General features: G+C 40.7%; 1 protein-coding gene across 16 annotated transcripts in view; it reads left to right on the forward strand.

Moving 5' to 3' along the window:
- KIAA1217 (KIAA1217 ortholog) overlaps positions 1–16,850 on the forward strand; it is a 356,899-nt gene that overhangs the window by 170,097 nt on the left and 169,952 nt on the right. For 12 of the 16 annotated variants that reach the window (XR_007906998.1, XM_051802248.1, XM_051802259.1 and 9 more), the window contains one exon: positions 13,482–13,768. Coding sequence is in view for 15 of the 16 variants with exons in the window: in XM_051802248.1 (XP_051658208.1) it covers positions 13,482–13,768 (287 nt within the window). In the remaining variant the exon portion in view is untranslated. Of the gene's footprint in view, positions 1–8,270; positions 8,456–13,481; positions 13,769–16,850 lie in introns of those variants that run through there. The other 4 variants (XM_051802247.1, XM_051802251.1, XM_051802263.1 and 1 more) reach the window with 3 other exon arrangements.

Below are 16,850 nucleotides of genomic sequence, written 5' to 3' on the forward strand. Positions count from 1 at the left end.
GTGGAATGCTCACATGAGTCATCCCATTGTTTGAAAAGTTTTTCTAAGAAATACAAAATAGTTGGAATTAAATTATCTTGGGTTATGTATGTATTCATGAGAGAGACAGAGTCTCTGTCTCTGAATAAGCTTAAACCTTGTGTGACACCTTTCTGTGCTGACATTGCTTATTCTAGTCTTCACTCCAGGCAGTTCTGTGCACTTCTTGGAGCCTGATGAGACAGAGCATTGTTACTTTTTCTCCCTTTTTATCTTCTTGTACAGGAGCAGGCTTCCCCTTGTAAGAGGAATAGGATATGACGCCAGACTCATGACACTGCATCTCACTTGGTGTTTTGGACATTTTACCCCTGAAAACCTGAAACATTCTCTCCCTTTTCAGGAGGAGGCTGCTGTGGCCACGGACTCTCCATCCCGGCTGGGGAGACTGCCACAGCCTCAGTCCCCTTTCCCTGGGAACTCTGTGCTGTTGTGCAGCATCCAGCTGCACCAGTGTTTTCATAGGTAAATTTAGGTCATGTACCCCTTTGTTACTGTTAGTACATTAAGTTCAGAAGAATGGGCTCTGACAATCCTGCTAGCTGTACTGCAAGAAGATGGGAATACTGGAAAGAAAGGAGAAAGAGGCAAAGACTTGTTTTCCAAGATGAAAACAGAGAATGAGAGATAATGCAAGTCTTCAAGAGCTCAGCAGATGTGTGTGATTGAGGAGGAGGCTGTGAGGTGGCTGTCTCACTGAGAACATGTCCTACAGCACCGGTGGGTCTGGTGGACAAAGGGGGAATAAATCCTTGGAAACTGAAGTAAACTTTACCCTGAACAAGTAGGATACAATTTCTTATCACTGAGGGTAATTAAACATTAGTCAGTTAACTGTAACGTAGTCTGTGAAATGAGAACAGATATATTTGCAAAGCCATTTGAGCCTAGGTGCAGCAAGGAAGCCTGTATTTATGGGGTGATTGTTGCAGTGTGGAGGGTCGTGGCAGTCCTGCTGCTGCTGGACATGGTATGCCTGAGTCAGCAGCTCCAGCAGTCACATCCGTGGGCCTGTGTGCTGAAATACCCTCAAGTAACATGACTGTAGAAAGGGCAGCTCTGTATTAAAGACAGTGATTATAATCAACTGCTGTGCTTGCACCTCTCAGCTGGTAATGTGCATTGTTCAGGAGGATTTGTTGCCTTCCATGTACATTAGGACAGGTATGTTTCGAGGTGTTTTTCTTTTTCTTTTCAGTTATTTTTCCCTACATGAGACTGACTGCGCTGGAGACAGTGACTGAATGTGTGCATCACAGCTTTGGTTTGGGGTTTTTTTAAGGTGGATGTCTGCTCTGGGAAATTAAAGTCAGAGGAAAGAACTTTGCTCAGAATTTAAGCTCCCTCAGTTGGGAGTTTGATGTCTTACACTTCCTTATGCTGATCATCTGGGCAGACCTCATTGCGTGTGTGGTGGGGTTTGAAACAAATGGTAGTGCATATGCAGCGTTGGTCTCCTGAGATCAGTAATGTCTTTTTCATCTCATTTAAGTGTTTGGCCTTTGTGTGAAGACCCCACATCAAAGTTAATGGCTTGTGATAGATGGGAAGTCAGACAAGATAATCAAATGGTCCCTGTTGCCCTAAAGCTATGAAATCCTAAATACCGAAGAGTGAATTAATAAGTGTGCATCCCAGCAGAACAGACTGGGCAGGTCTGAAAAAGAACAGCAGTGCCACTGCTGTCAGCTCTGATTCCTTTCTTATTAATCAGCTGTCTTAATGATAGCATCAGGATGGTCTGGGGAGGTCAGAGAGGCACTTTGAAGGAAGGAGATATACATACTGTTGGAGAGGTCGCTGTTACATTTACAAGTTGACAGGTCTACACTAGCCCTCTGCTCTTACATCTGCCTTCAGGAGCTGGTGCCCTACAAAGGGTAGAAAGAAAAGCTTTACATATGAAACCTGTGACCATCTCTGCTGGGTTAGAAATCAGATCTGCATGGAAACAAACTGTAAGAATTTCTTTAGACTTGTCTTTATCTCTTTTCAGACATTCAGATTGTCCTATTTTGCCTAGTACACCCTTTGTGGCAGGAGACAAGGAGAAACTGCAGTAAGAACAATTTAAAATGTTCAACTCATTAAATCACAATGGCACTGACCTCTCACTTGATTTTAGTTGAAGTCTCAGAAAAAATCTAGTTCTTGCCAGTGACATTGTGGAGAAAAGTCAAGTATATGATTGGGTACAGTCCAGAGATGAATAAAATGAATAATATTCCAAAATAAGTTACTTTTCAAGAAAGACCACCATCATGAATTGTGTGAATGCTGTGTATTGGCAACACTGGTGCCATTGTGTTAATTTCTAATAATTACATATTAATTTTTTAATTGAAACTATTTTTTTGTGGTAGACTATTTATCAGAAATGCGTGTTGATAAGTAAGTGGTTATGGCTATCACAACATAACTTGAACTATTATTTTATTTCTAAACCCAGGCCTCATTGAAGTACACTTTGTATTTCCTGTTAATTCAACCACTCATTGGACAATCTTATAAACTCAATGTGTACTTCGTAAGAGCTGAAATAAAGGATCTCTCATTATTATTTCAAAGTATAGTTGTGCTTTGCAGAGAACAATCTTGATACTTTTGATCACTAAAGCACGTCACCTCATAAATTTACAACCCGATCCTGCAGACATCCCTGAAACCAGCAATAGTGTTTCAGGCAGTAAGTCTATTCTTCTGGCACTGCTAAAAAGTTGGATCAATTTGAATCCAAACTCTCACCAGAGCTCTGTTTGAGACAATTCATCCAAAGGGAACTTATCAAAACCAAAATGCTTTACACTGGGGAGAAATAGAATTTGAATGGAGAGCAGATGGACTTAAAAGCGACCTTCCCCCCTCGCTTTCTACCTCCCTCAGAAACAGTTCCCTACACTGTTCTTTCCCACCCACATATTGCTTTTTATTTGATTAAACTCTAGTGATTGAAATTTCTGCAACGTAAGGCACATTTTGCTTTCACAGAGTAAGTTGTTTGGTACCTTATGAAAACATGTTCATATTTTCTATATCTGTGTTTGCAGACTGATGTCTTTCCTTACCTTCCTGTGTGATGCATGAAGGGCTGGCCAGGCTGGAAGGCAGGAGGAGGAGCTGAGGCATGTCAGGGTCTTCAGTTCAAAGCTGGCTGTGCTGGTGGCAATGTACTAATATTAATGTTAGCTTGGTACAGTAGGATGACAACAGGGAGGTAGAAAGTCTGAAATAAGATGTTGCATGACACGAGTCAGAAATATGCATCCTGTAATTATGCCCATTTAGCTCTGTTCCATCTTCCCTTGGGCAATGGAAAGGGAAGTCATGGTAAAGTGTATCTACAGTTAGCTTTTTTGGGATTGTCCCAAATTAGAGAGGGAGACAAAGTTATTGATGAAAGAGAAGAATCATCTCTTTTTTTTTTTTTTTCTGTACTTGAATGTTAGCACTTCCTTGTGATGACCACAGTTCTTTTTCTCAGTTTGATTTAGGGCATGCACAAGTGTTTACTGCTTTCAGGCCTTTTAATTTATTTAAAAAATTGGAGGTGGAGGAAGGAAACAAGAATGAAACTTGGAAAACAGAAATCTAACCTATTTAACATGATATGGGTGCCCAGGTGCGAGAGTTGTGTGCTTGAATAAAATGTCTTTTGGAGCAAATGAAGGTTGCTCTATTACTTGGAGACGGGCACCTGAAAGCTTGGTGATGCCAAATGAAAGGTGATTACAGCTGCTTCCTAGAGCTCTCTTTGAAATGGATTTGGAAGGATGAATATATCTTCTGCCTGAATATTTTATGTTCAGCTTCTTAGTCACTCTTTTGTATAGTTGTTTTAGTGATTAAGGCTGGCTCTTGGCACCACTGTTAGTCTCTGAACTTCTCTGAGGAGCTGAAACTAGTAGGTCTGATAAGACACAATGAAATTCTGTTGTGGAGATATGTAGAGAAACTCATACTCAGTATTCCTTTTTTACATAAACTGGAGTGTTACCGATTCACTCCTTGGGCTAATTTTTCCTCACAAGTATGAGAGTTCTTAACTGAAATGGAATGTACGTAGTATAAACATTGAAACTCTCCAAAGATTTTTAACAGGAAAGGTAACTTCATGATAAATAATTCCAGAGGTTGTGTTAGATTGTTTGTCATCATAAATTTTAAAATGAAGTTCAGATGTTTTCCCTTAATTTAAGCACTGAATATTTTAACCACTATCAGACCCACCTCACTGAAATTCCTTACTAAGCAGATGAGACCAAATGATCATAAAGTTCCCCTCCACATCTTAAAAATCTGCAATTCCTTTTACAGTACCAAATTAGTTGACAATTAATTTTAAAATAGTGTCAACCTTTTTGCCCCCAGGGTCTACTTACATGGGTTCATATTGATAGACCTTGGAATTTTTTTTCATTTTTCTTCTACAAGCTAACGGCTGCTATTATATCATCTTTGATAATATACTATGTGAACATAGTCCTTTTTTTTTTTTTTAGTGAGTCTATTTGAGTTTTAAGCATTCAGAGACCACACCAAGCTTGGCAGTGAAGATGCTGAGGATGAACAAGAATAGAGATGTGCTCAAATGAACTGCAGCCCTGAAGCTGCTCTCTGCTGCCTCAGATGGAACACAGAGCTTCACCACAGTCAGTGCTGTTTTTCTGGAGTTAGTTAAAGATACTTTCTCCATTTCAGATCTGACTGGTCGTTAGCGAATGGCCACGCACAACTCCCTGGAGTGTAGCGGGGAAGTTTCCTGATAGTCTGGAGCATCCTCTTGATGCTCCCCTTCTCCAGGGCAGTCCAAAGCCACCTCTGGCCATATAAGGCTTGGAGAGGTGCTGCAATGTGACCTGCTCGAGTGCTCATAATTCCTTCAGGTCTAATACTTGTTTCTGGACTATACTGGGTTAAGTAGTGTCAGGCTGGTTCCCACAGAGAGCATTCATGACATTTTTCACAGTGGCTATGTGTTTTCACATGGACACTGAGACAAGTCTTTAATTATGGGACTCTTCTTATGATTTAACTATTAATAATTAGCTTCCCAGATTTTTAGTTGTGAATAATTGCTAGTGCCATGGAGTCGTTGTATATTATAAGTTTGACTAATTGAGCGCAGCCACTTTTTGTTAATTGTTTCTGTTATGCACATGCTAAACCCAGAAGTGTTGAAGTCGCTCTGGGACATTAATTTTAAACACAATTAAAACATCATAACCTGTTGGCAATTATTCTCTGTGCATTGTTTTGATATTGATGGTTCTAGATCTGAGCACAGTAATTAAAAGGAACCAGTTATTGTTGATCCCACAGATAAACAAATGCTGATTGCATACTGTGAACTGGTTAATCAAGTTTATTTAACTTGTTGGTGATTCATCCCAGTGACTGTATTGGGGAGCTCTTTATTTGAGCCCAACAAATAGCTCCATTTAGCTGCCTCCAGCTGCTAAAGAAGTTTCACTAATTCTTTTAAATAGACTTTAGTAACATCTTAAGGAATAGCATTGTTACATACACAAATTAAATCTAGTTTGAGACCAGGGATTTTCCGTTAAAGTGAGAACATACTTTAAGACTTTGCTGTCCCAACTGTTCCCTGTCCTGAGCAGCAGCAGAGGTGATTATGTTTCCTGGGTGGCGATTTTGTTTTATGTGTGAGCTCTCTTGTTTTGTTTGATTTCGATGATACTGAAGTGTGCCATGTGTAGTCTGTCCCTTTGCCAATACTCTTTAATCCTGTTTGAGAAACTACTTCTGCACCTGCAGAAGTTTTCATAAGATGACAACTAGTTTTCAAGTCACATGTCCACAACCAAAAAAGCAATCTCTCTTAGATCATCTCTGCATTTTGTGGGTCCATGTTGCCAGTATCATTTACTGTTAGTCTCAGCAGTGGGAGCATCTTGCTGTGGCCATAAAAGCAATAGTTTCAGACCAGTGTAACAGTGTCCCAAGGGGCACCTGGCTACTTACTAAGACATGCCAGTGGGGGAGTCAAGAGACAACTCTGTCTTGTGCTCTTGGCTGTGGAAACTAAAGGTGGTTGGCTAAAAATAGATAGATTATTGTCTATTAGTCTTCGACTAATTTTCTAGGTATTTTTCCCCACCGTGGATGGAGGTAAAGCCTTCTAAGGGGCCAGAGTGCATTGATTCTGATCTTATTAATGTTCTTGGTACAAACGCTACTGATCTCCAGAGCTAACCCTGTTTTTGTACAAGGCTGAAAAAGCTCCTTCCTTTCAGGCATTTTAGGCAACTATGTTTTGTGCTTTCCTTTGTGTTATTTCAGGATAAGATCTTTTTAAATGCTCTTAGTTTCAGAACTCTCGATTTCTGAGCCCTGTATACAGGTAATGTCTTGGTACTGCTTTTATGTTGCTACTCCAGGCAACTGCACTGGCTTTCTTTTTCCATTAGTGGTTTCTGAGTTATTTTACATTTCTTGAACTTGGTGGTGTTCACTGTTCCTGTCAGAGCCCTCTTATCCTTCCAGCTGGCTGTGAATGTAAATTGCAAGAGGCTCATCATGCTTGTCCAGACTCTGGAAAACCTCAGTGTTAAAGGCACATTCCTTCATGTCACAAAAGGCAACATCAGATAAGTGGGATGGCTGGCCATCCCTTCTCCTCCTAAAATAGTTCACAATCAGAATGAGCACGAGTAACCCAAGGCCAGTAAAAACATTACTCTAAATAAAATGTGTATCACACTGTTTTCTTTATAATTGCAGGACAATGACAGAAGTATTCTGTTGGGAGCACTGTACTGCAGACTTTAAATAGCAGTGCTAATGTTTAAGTTGTATGTTCATCTTTTCTATGTTTTCCATGCCAGATTTCTGGGATTTTTGCCAGGTTCCAAGACCATATAGAATTAATTGTTAGAAAGGAAAATAAATATTTCTCAGGTGCTAGAGAATATGTGTATCTGATCTAATGAACAATAGTTTTGTTCATTTATCAATTGTGCATTGTAATTTACTCAAATACTTTTTGTCTGGAAGGGAGAGGATAGGGGCATGAGGAGAGCAATCCTACTTGAGCTTCTGTACCAAATTTATGTATACACAAAACATTTCTGCATTCAGTAATCTAAGTAGACAGGATGACATTTCTGCCAGATACAGATGTAGAAGGAAACATAGGGGAATTTTCCTAGCCTGTCTGGACTGAGCAGTTGAGAGGTCATTGCAAGCAATTTGGCTCATGTTATATTGAAGTCAGAGTTGAAGAAAGCCTGAAAGACCATATTATGCTAGGTCTGTTTGCAAAGACATCCAAGATAGTGTTACCTGGTGTTGGAATATGAGGTTGATCTAAATGAGAAATTGCATATTTTTATTAATATCTCAGTTATGCTTTGTTCTCAACCTAATTCAGAAGTTGTCTGTGGATAAACTTTCTGGTCTTGATGCTGTAACTCAACACTCAGTTTGTTCCACCATCTCTGATTCAGTGTTATGGTTCTGATAGACTAAGTCAGTCTGATATTCTCCACTAAATCAACACATGTGGCATCTGCTGGAATCTGTGGGATTTGATCTCATCCTTCTCAGCCACACTATTTTTTGCCTTGCAGCCTGGTAGATCTGTTGATTCTCATGCAGGCTTCTGGCCTCTGATCTGCCAAAAGAGAATTAGTTATATGTTTCTATATGTTTTGCTACTGAGGCTTCGAAATCCCTCTTAACCGAAGTCCCTGCTTACATATTGCTACCATTCATTTTTACTGGCTCCACTAAAGTTGAATTCCTGTATCTTGATTTTTTCCCAATTCATTCTGTGAGCGGCCTCAAAGAATCCAACAGAAAACAAAACCTCAAAGCGCTTATATAATGAATTACTTTTAAACTAGACTCTAAAAAAGACAGAGGAGCATTTATCAGGAATGTTTGTGGGCTTGGTGGTTACGAGCTTAAAAAAAAAAAAAAAAAAAAATACCGTGCGGAAAGGCTTTTGTCCCATGACAGAGATTTAAAAGGCTGCGGGTTCGGATTCCAGCGGAGGCTCAGGCCTGTAATCGCGTTTGAAATGTTGCCTTTCACACGGCGGCGCGGGGCGCGGGCCGGGTAGGGGCGGCTGCGGGGCCGCTGGGGCGGCTGCGGGGCTGCCGAGCCCGTCACCTGTTGGGGCCCGGGCTCGGGGGCGCCCCCGGCCGCGCTGCCACCGCCGGGCCGGGCCGGGCCGGGCCCCGCGGGCGGCCTGCGGGGCGCCTCGGGGGGGGCTCCGCGCCGGCGGGGGCAGCGCTTCCTCTCTCCTCCCCGAGCACCGGCGCTGACAGTCCGGGCTCAGCGGCTCCAAGTTGGAGAGGGGAGCGTGAGCAGTAGGCAGGGACAATGGAGGAAAATGAAAGCCAGAAACTTGAGCTGTGCCTGGCTTGCCCAACAGACAGCGGGCAGACGAGGGGTAAGTAAGCGGCGATGTGAGTAAGGCAAAGATGGAGTTACGTTTAAGCATGCCCCTCGTTGCTGCTTTTTATAACTGGAGGCAGAATGCATGGAAAAAAAAATAGCATGTCTTTCTTGTGCTAATGGCTCTGCAGATTTCCTTAATACTTCGACTCTATGAGTTTAACTTTCTCTTTGAAGAGATTTCTATCTGCCCTCTAAAGCCGGGAGCACATTGTGTGGCTGTCACGGATGCGGGACCCTGCCGGTGCGGAGGGTGCTGCTCCCGCGAGGTGGGGGAAAGCATCTCCTCTTCCCTTTAAATGCTCTGGCAGCCTCACCTATGGTAGAGAAATAGCTCTTCCTTTATAAAAGTGGGTTTGAGCTCATCTTTACCTCGGGTTGTCTGTTAAAAGGGGGAGATCCACGGCAGATTGTGACAGGGTTAGTTTACTTTGAGTGAAACCACTGGGGTTTATTTTGGAGCGAAGCCAAGAATGTTTAAGCGGGGTTTCCACGGCGGATCCACTGCGGTGCGTTCATACATTCTCTGCTGCACTATTTAGTATAAAGTGAATGAAAACTATTTCCTGGTTTGTTCTACGTGGGCTATTCCACGTGGAACATAACATTCAGGTAGCATGACAAACACCTAATCTAATCCGTATCTATTATAGTATTTGTGGGGCACCTGTGAACATTCCCATTTCATGCGTGTTGTGTTCCTCACAGGCACTTCAGGAAAAGTTGTGTTACTGCACTTCTGTGAAACAAATAGTGCATGTGGTTTAAAAAAAGGTTTTAAAAAAGTTACACAAGTTTAGGAGCATGCAGTACCAACAAATTGGCAACTTAGGAGGAAAAAAAATACTCTTCCTTTTTTTTTTTTTTGGTATTGAGGGTTCATTAATTGATTGGTGCTCTTTTGAATCATTTTTCAAGTTAAAATACTGAACACTACAAGTCACCTGTGTTTGTGTATGCTTATGTTTAGTGGGACAGAAATCATCACTTAAAGAATGTGTCTGAAAAGGGAAAAAAAAGCCTTTAGTAACACATTTCTTCTGTAGGGGTTATATGAAACTGCCTGGGATACATGTGGAGCTAGGAAAACAGAGGTCTTACCAGGCTGATCCTATGATTCCCAAAAATGTTGAGTGCTGAAAGCTCATAAGCAAATGTAGTAGTTTTGACCCATATCCAAAATTTATGTTTGAAAGTTCCTTGGAAAGACAGTTAATTATAAAGGCAGTGGAGTAAATTAGAACGATTCCAAATAATCTCACATTTACTGGTAACGTAAATGTAACAGAGGTGGATTTGACCACACTGTTAAATTTGTATTCTTTTTTAAAATTTTAGTATTGAATGGAGTTTGCTTCAAGGCTCAGTTTCACAGTATAGTATGGGTCAGGTCCACACTTGTTCCTTTCTGGCATTATTCTCAAAATGTTCTTCTCTCATGTCACCTGGGTTGCAAAACAAGACTATTAAAATCTTCGCAGCATTTAAAGTAATGAAGCAAAGTGACTTTCCTGACCTTTGTAGACTGCATGGAGGGTGTGACTTTGGATTACATAGCAGGACGTGCTGGAGGACTTTTTTCTTTCTCTCTTTTTTTTTCTTTCTTTTTTTTTTTCCCTAGCTCACAGCCATTAATCCTTCATGATAATCTTCCAGCTAGTCCTAGGCATACTACTTCTACGCTGCAAACCTGGGCCTTCTCTGTATTTACATCCACTGTAGTAATGGGTGATGTTGATGTTAAGAAGTCTTGAAATTTGTTTTCAGATCAGAGAAGCAACTCAAGTGTAAGGGTTACTCAAGCCTTTGGATAACCAAAGTCCTCCCTGACATCCAGCAAGTCTTACTTTTAGTTCCCCTCTAGACTTGCTGCTTTATTGAACAGAAAGACCATCAGCTTTTAGCTTCTGAATGAGGGAGGGAGAGAGGGAGACAAGCTTATCTTACACCTTTGTGTTTTCCACTGGCTCCTCTTTGCTCCTTTTCCAAGGAGGGTACTTGCATAATTTATCCTTTTCCTACTCTTAGTGCTCATCTGGGAACTATCACATGATCCTTCACACATTTCAAAGTTATCTGTGGAGATTGATTTGCTAGGCCTGTTATCTTCACTTGGAAGATACCAAATGTTTGCCCACAACGTTATTGAGTAACTCCAGAATATAAAAAAACCACTCAGTTTTTCCTGCCTGTAGCACTGTGGCCCACCCAGCATCTGTAGAGCTGATGTCCCTCAAGATACACAGGGGGATTTCCCCAAAGCAGTGTTCAGCCTTACCATTGAAGTCACTTATCCCTATGTAGGAAGTGGCCAAAACCATTTTTTTTCATCAATTAGTAGGGAAAAGACCCCTATTGAAACACAAGAGATTTTGATTTGCAAAGGAAGTTACATGCTGCTGTGATGCCACTGGATCAAGATCCAACTGGATGCCCAAATCAGCTCTCTGGCAAGACAAGCAATTAGTTAGTATAGTTTACATTCCTTTCTTCCACTGGTATTTATACAGCATTTTCCAAATATTTTTTTTTTTTAAAAAAAAAGAGAATTTATTGATCTTTCTAATATAGGATAAGAAAAATATGTTATTTTTGACTCCTTCTCAAGGTTTCACCCAATAACAAACAGTGGTAAACCACTATACTTCATATGTCCTTTGTGCTCCACATAATTAGCTCTTTCTTAAACTATTGAAAAGACTAAAGTGCAGAGTAGGAATGACTTCACATGAGAGAGATTTAGGACCCAAAATACACATTCATGAGTTCTGAGTTGTGCTTGTCAGCATAGGTTTACCTGCCTTCTTGAGGAAGTGCCTGCCACCAATTCAGTGATTGAAATTGCTGCTGTGACCGTACTTCAGGGGTTTATACCAAATTGCTGCACTCAGTCACCCACACTCATGCTGACTCCCTCCAGCTCCAAGAAAATACCTTATTTATGTCTGCTGCCTTTGTTCCAACAGCTTCCAGGCTCTTGATGCAACAAATTAAAGATGGTAAATTCCATCCAGCCCCAGCCTACCCCTTTTTCCTTCCATGTAAAATCCTTTGAAATGACTGTGCAGCTTTCAGAAACTGTTTTGACGGAGTGTATCTGGAGTAGCCATACTGACTTCTTGCAAGCTAAACTCTCCTGATTGCCATTTTTTTCAAACAAGCTGAGCGTACCTGATGGTTGGTGCTCTGAATTTTCAATAATCAGAGCGAATGGATGTTTTTTAATTGAGTTGTGCTTGAAAAAGTCGAGTGCACATGTATGTGTGTGTGTATGTGCACGTGAGGCTGCTGCTCTGAAATTTTAACCAGGATTGTGCTACTCAGAAGGTCTTAGAAGGTGCTGCAGAGACCACAGATGACATTTTGAATCTGTGTGAGAGTAAGACTTCCCTGTGAACCAAACTTGTTCCTAAAGTTGTGTCTCAATCTGTGCTCATCTGGCCCCTTGTGTCTGGATCTGCTTTCAGGATAAGTTCCCATGAAAGCAAACAAAAGGGTTTTGTGGAAAATTTTTGAGTCCTTGAACAATTTAGAGAGCTTACAGAATCATCTTTAATGATCTTCATCTTTAATCATCTTTAAAGATCTTCCAGGGCCAAGTTCTGTGGCAAAACCCAAGGGAATTGGTTCCCTATATGAATTGGTGGGATGTCACATCAGCACTGGCTGCACTGATAGAGAATTTGCTTTATTACCAGGTCTTGATGTTCCACGGGATGTGGCAGGCAATTGACAACACACACCAGAAAGCTGAGAAATCCTCAGCATAAAATCCTGAGGCAAGTGGTAGGCACAGTGTCAAAATGACTGACTGAACCATAAAAAGAAGCGAGTAGGTGCCTGTTTCCAAACAGCAGTGCCATATAATGGCAGCACGTGGGGGAAACAGCTGCTGGGAGAATAAAGGGCTCTGAGGTGAAAAGTGTCAGACAGAAGGAAATAAAGATTTATTCAAAAGAGCTAGAGGAAGGAGCTCCCTGCTCCTGGGGTAGTGCTGGGAAGGGTTAACATAGGGACATCTGAGAGTGCCTGGTAAAGATGGGGAAGGGCACATTCAGACTTTTCAATGCTTCAGGTTTTTGTTGGTTTTTTTCTTTGCTGACAAAGGAATGAGGGTTTTTTTCAAAGGTATTAGGTAACAAGGCTCCAGACTACAGTTTTTCGAGCACTTGAGGGTTCATGTTACAGAGTTACCTGAAGATAAGCCAGCACTCACATACCCTCTGTCTCTGCCTGTCTCTTTACAAATGTTGTCATGGTCTTTGGTCTTAAAGTAGATTTTAAAGTAGTAAAATTTATCTGAGGGTTTTTTCCCTTTTTTATATCACGCAAAACTTGCTCTTACTCTGTTTCTTAAGAAATCATTTATTGAAAAAATGATGCAGAATTTTCCAGCCCGCTATCCTGAGACATATAAAATCCAAGGGAGATCCCTGAAATTTAAAACCAGACCACAGTCAGAAATCAGGAAAAAGAGACTCCCAAACCCTCCTATTATTTCACAGGTGTTTCAGAACATGTTGAAAACACATTGAAAAAAGATTAAGGATTACAAATCTGCTTTGTCAAAGGAATTTTATCAGTTGGTATCCTTAAAGATACTAGTTATGGGACCATTAAGTGTATTGGAGGCTATTGAAGAAACCTGTTCCTTCTTGTGGAAAGCATCCTGTAGATCTTAAAGGTCAGGAAATAAGGGCCCTGTCAGATCTTTTTTCAAGTCACATAGGTAAAGATGATATAAAAGGAACATCTACTTTAATGATGCTCACTTTTCTGTGAGGCAATACTGCAGTTGTATGTTAAAAGTATATAAGTATGTGCATAGCTTATATAAGGGATTATTTCTGGGCCACTTCTTATGATGTGTATATGCCTAATGATGCAGAACATGCCATTGCACACTACCAGACTTTTAAAAGAACCTAGCTTTTATATCAGTCCTTTTCCCTTTCTCTTGCAAATGTGTATGTTGGGATTAAGTTCTTATAATATACTGTTTGATTTTTGTTTTTTTTCAGACCAGGCAAAAACCAGTTTGCATGTAACATCACTAGATGATGCAGAATGTCTCCGATCTAAAGAGCTCCTTTCGACCCCGAACAGTCACACCTCTTCTAATTCAAAGTCCACCCGCAACATCCCTCGAAGACATACAGTAGGTGGCCCTCGCAGTTCCAAAGAAATACTGGGAATGCAAACCTCAGAAATGGACAGGAAGAGAGAGGCTTTTCTTGAGCATCTGAAACAGAAATATCCCCACCATGCCACAGCAATAATGGGACACCAGGAGAGACTGAGAGATCAGGTAAGTAAGTAAAATTTGTATCTGGCTTTTTGTTTTACAGCCCTTATAACTCGTACAAAACTGAGTGTTATCTCATTACAAAAGGTGAGAATGTAAAAAAATATTAAACAATTTTTTTCAGGTGGCCTGTGATTCAGTTACTCCCTTGAAATTCAAAGAAACAATAATAAGAATTAATCTATTCAATATTACCTTGGAATTGTTTGTTGAAACAGAAATTTCTGAAGAGCTTTTCATTTTTTTTTTCAGCGTATACACAGAGAAAGGAGTGAAGGTGAGACTCTTGATCTTAGTATATGGGTCTCCCATTTACTTTTCACAGCTGAAGGGAAAATATGGAACAGCTGTTAACTTCTGTTACACTTTCAGTATTGGCACCATTGCCCAGGAGAAAAGAAAATACCTTCAGAGTGTGTCTGTATGCTTTAGCTGGCTCTGTTACTCTTTCATTTGCTTTCTTTTCTGTTTTTGAGTTTTGTAATAAAAACAGAACCGATTTATTCATAACTATCTGCCTCCTCGAAGCGGCTTTGACACCCATATTGGTCTGTCAGCAGCATGCCTTAAGGTGGTTTGCTTCTCACCTGCCTGCAGTTGCTTTTCAGCAGCAAAAAGTAGATGTAGGGTCAGAGGAGATATGACATACTCATGTAGTTCTCAGAGCAGGTGGAGGCTGCCAACACACCAACCTTCTGAATTCAGGGAATGCCACACAAGTATCTCTTCACAGCCTAACTCTGGGCTCTGGTTTTGGGTGCAATAATAGAGTTTAATTTGTCTGTTACGGAGTTCTTTGAATTCCCAGTCTCTTTGAAGCCTTCCAAACTTGAGAGACTTTGGAGATCAGACTATTGTTACAGGTTTTGAAAGATTGTAATTTGGTAACTCCCCACTAGGACTTCTCTTTGACAGGGTCTCTAGACATCTCAGGTGCTATCTCTACTTCAGAAACTGTTAAAATCCATATGTATCCAGCTAAAATTGCTGCAAGACTTCAGCTCTAACAAGGATGATCTATTCCTTTTTTTTAAACAGCTTTACTTCTTTCCTTTGAAAGTCTTGATTTTTTTTTCTCTCCACTTATCTCTTCCATGAACTTTAGTGACTGTGTGGAATGTGCTGGGTGGTGGATAAAGATAGCATACAAATTAAATAAAGGGGGTGGGAGGGGGGTGAAATCCAGAGATTAGATCTTTTGGAGTCATGTAAATATTTAGTTCCAGTGTTGCAGACACTGCAAACCCAGTTTGAACAGCCTACAGCATTACACCCTACACATTTTGTAATTTGAGCTTTTTCTGAAGGCAATAAATTACAGAAGGAATGCAGTAACTGTTCCTGATATTTGTTTAAAATGTGTCATCCTTCCTAATTTATTGAGGGTAAAATGCATTCTCCTGCTTCTATTTTTTGATGATTAGACATATGTATTATATGAGTTGTATATAATGAGTGTTTTAATAATTTTAAAACAAAATAACTTTGAAATTACTGTTAAAGCATCAAAGTATCTTTCTTGGAAAGGGGAAAGACTGAAGACTCCATTCAGCATTACTTTAAAAAAATGATAAACAGAGAAGAAACCACATTAAAATATTCAGAAATAAGTAATACAAGTTGATTGTAAGACATTTGCTTACTTGACATGTGATGTATCAACTAACTCATCAGATGCAGTAAGACTCTAATGATAGTGGCATTACAGTTCAGAGGGGGATTTTTTTACCAGTTATGTCTGTGCATGCACACCTGTGTATTTCATGTGTGTGTTTGTGTGTATTTATATCTAACTCTGTATATACATACACACAGTTATGTGTATATATGTAGGTAGTTATATGTATGTGTGTTTATGTGTGTTTATATGTATAATGCATGCTTTCTTAGCTGCTCCATGAATAAGACTATAATACAATTTTGCATTGGAGGGTGTATATGTGTGTTTAGCATCTATACTTCCTTTTTTCCTGCCCTTATATGTGTATGTGTGTAGCAGTGGTATAGAAGACAAGCCACATACACATGTATGTAACATATACATGTATCACAAACAAAATCTGTAAGATGTATGGGAAAACATGAATTAAAATGTCACAATTTATTTTCCAGCTTCCTTTTCTCCCTTCTTACTTCTCCAGCTACTCCAATATCTGGAAAGTGGCAGCATTGTCCATGGTGGGAATTTCCCCCCTGTAGGAGACCTATCAAGGATAGCAACTAATGCAACAACATTTTCTAATCTCTCTGTCAAATGGTGCAGCTGAAACATAAAACACCCCAATATTTACAGTCAGGAAGTAGTCCCTTGTATATCATACAATTTCTCTTCCAGGTTGCTCTAACCCCTGTCAGGTCCACAGCCAACAGAAAATCAAGATTGGTAATTGTTGTTTTTTTTTTGTGTGTGTGTGTGTGTGTGTGGACTTTCTTCTCTTGTCCATTTTAGCCATCAGTATCTGAGCATGGCACAGTGACCCCTGGTTTGCAGAAAATAAACATCAGGGAAAAAATATTTGATGCTGTCAGATCATACTTTATCGCCTCCACCAGCAAGGTCAGCTCTGAATATTGTCTGCATCTTCCACTAAGCACTAATGGTTTCCTCCAGGCTTCGTTTATTCAGATAAATCCCTACTTGGATGTGCCTCCTGAGGATCCATTTCTACTTTTGATAATCTGCCACAAATCAGCAGTACAATCATGGCCAGGTAAAATGCCAGCAGCGATTACTGATGGTTAGCTAACATGATGACCTGAAACCTCCCAGCTGTGCACACATCATGCCTCCTCCACCCCGAAGGTTTGCTGTCCTCTTTGTGATAGCCTATTCTGGAAAGGAAAGCTCACAGAGACAGAGGCCGTCTTTATTTGCACAAGGGACTTGGGATACTGCCGTGAGGCAAATAGCTGGGAGCTAAGCTGGCCTGTGGTAAACTGAGTTTGCAGCAGCCTGGGGGGGTGGTGGTGCAGATGTGTCTTGTGCACCCCGAAACACCCACAAGGGAATGCAGCACCCTGCAGCTGCAGCTCTCTGACCCACAGCCTAGCAACTCCCCCTCACACTGCAGGTCTTCCCCCTTCT

This window comes from Manacus candei, unplaced genomic scaffold (genome assembly GCF_025592945.1).
Source record: "Manacus candei isolate 608988 ecotype Guabito, Panama unplaced genomic scaffold, ASM2559294v1 h1tg000056l, whole genome shotgun sequence".
NCBI lineage: Eukaryota > Metazoa > Chordata > Aves > Passeriformes > Pipridae > Manacus > Manacus candei.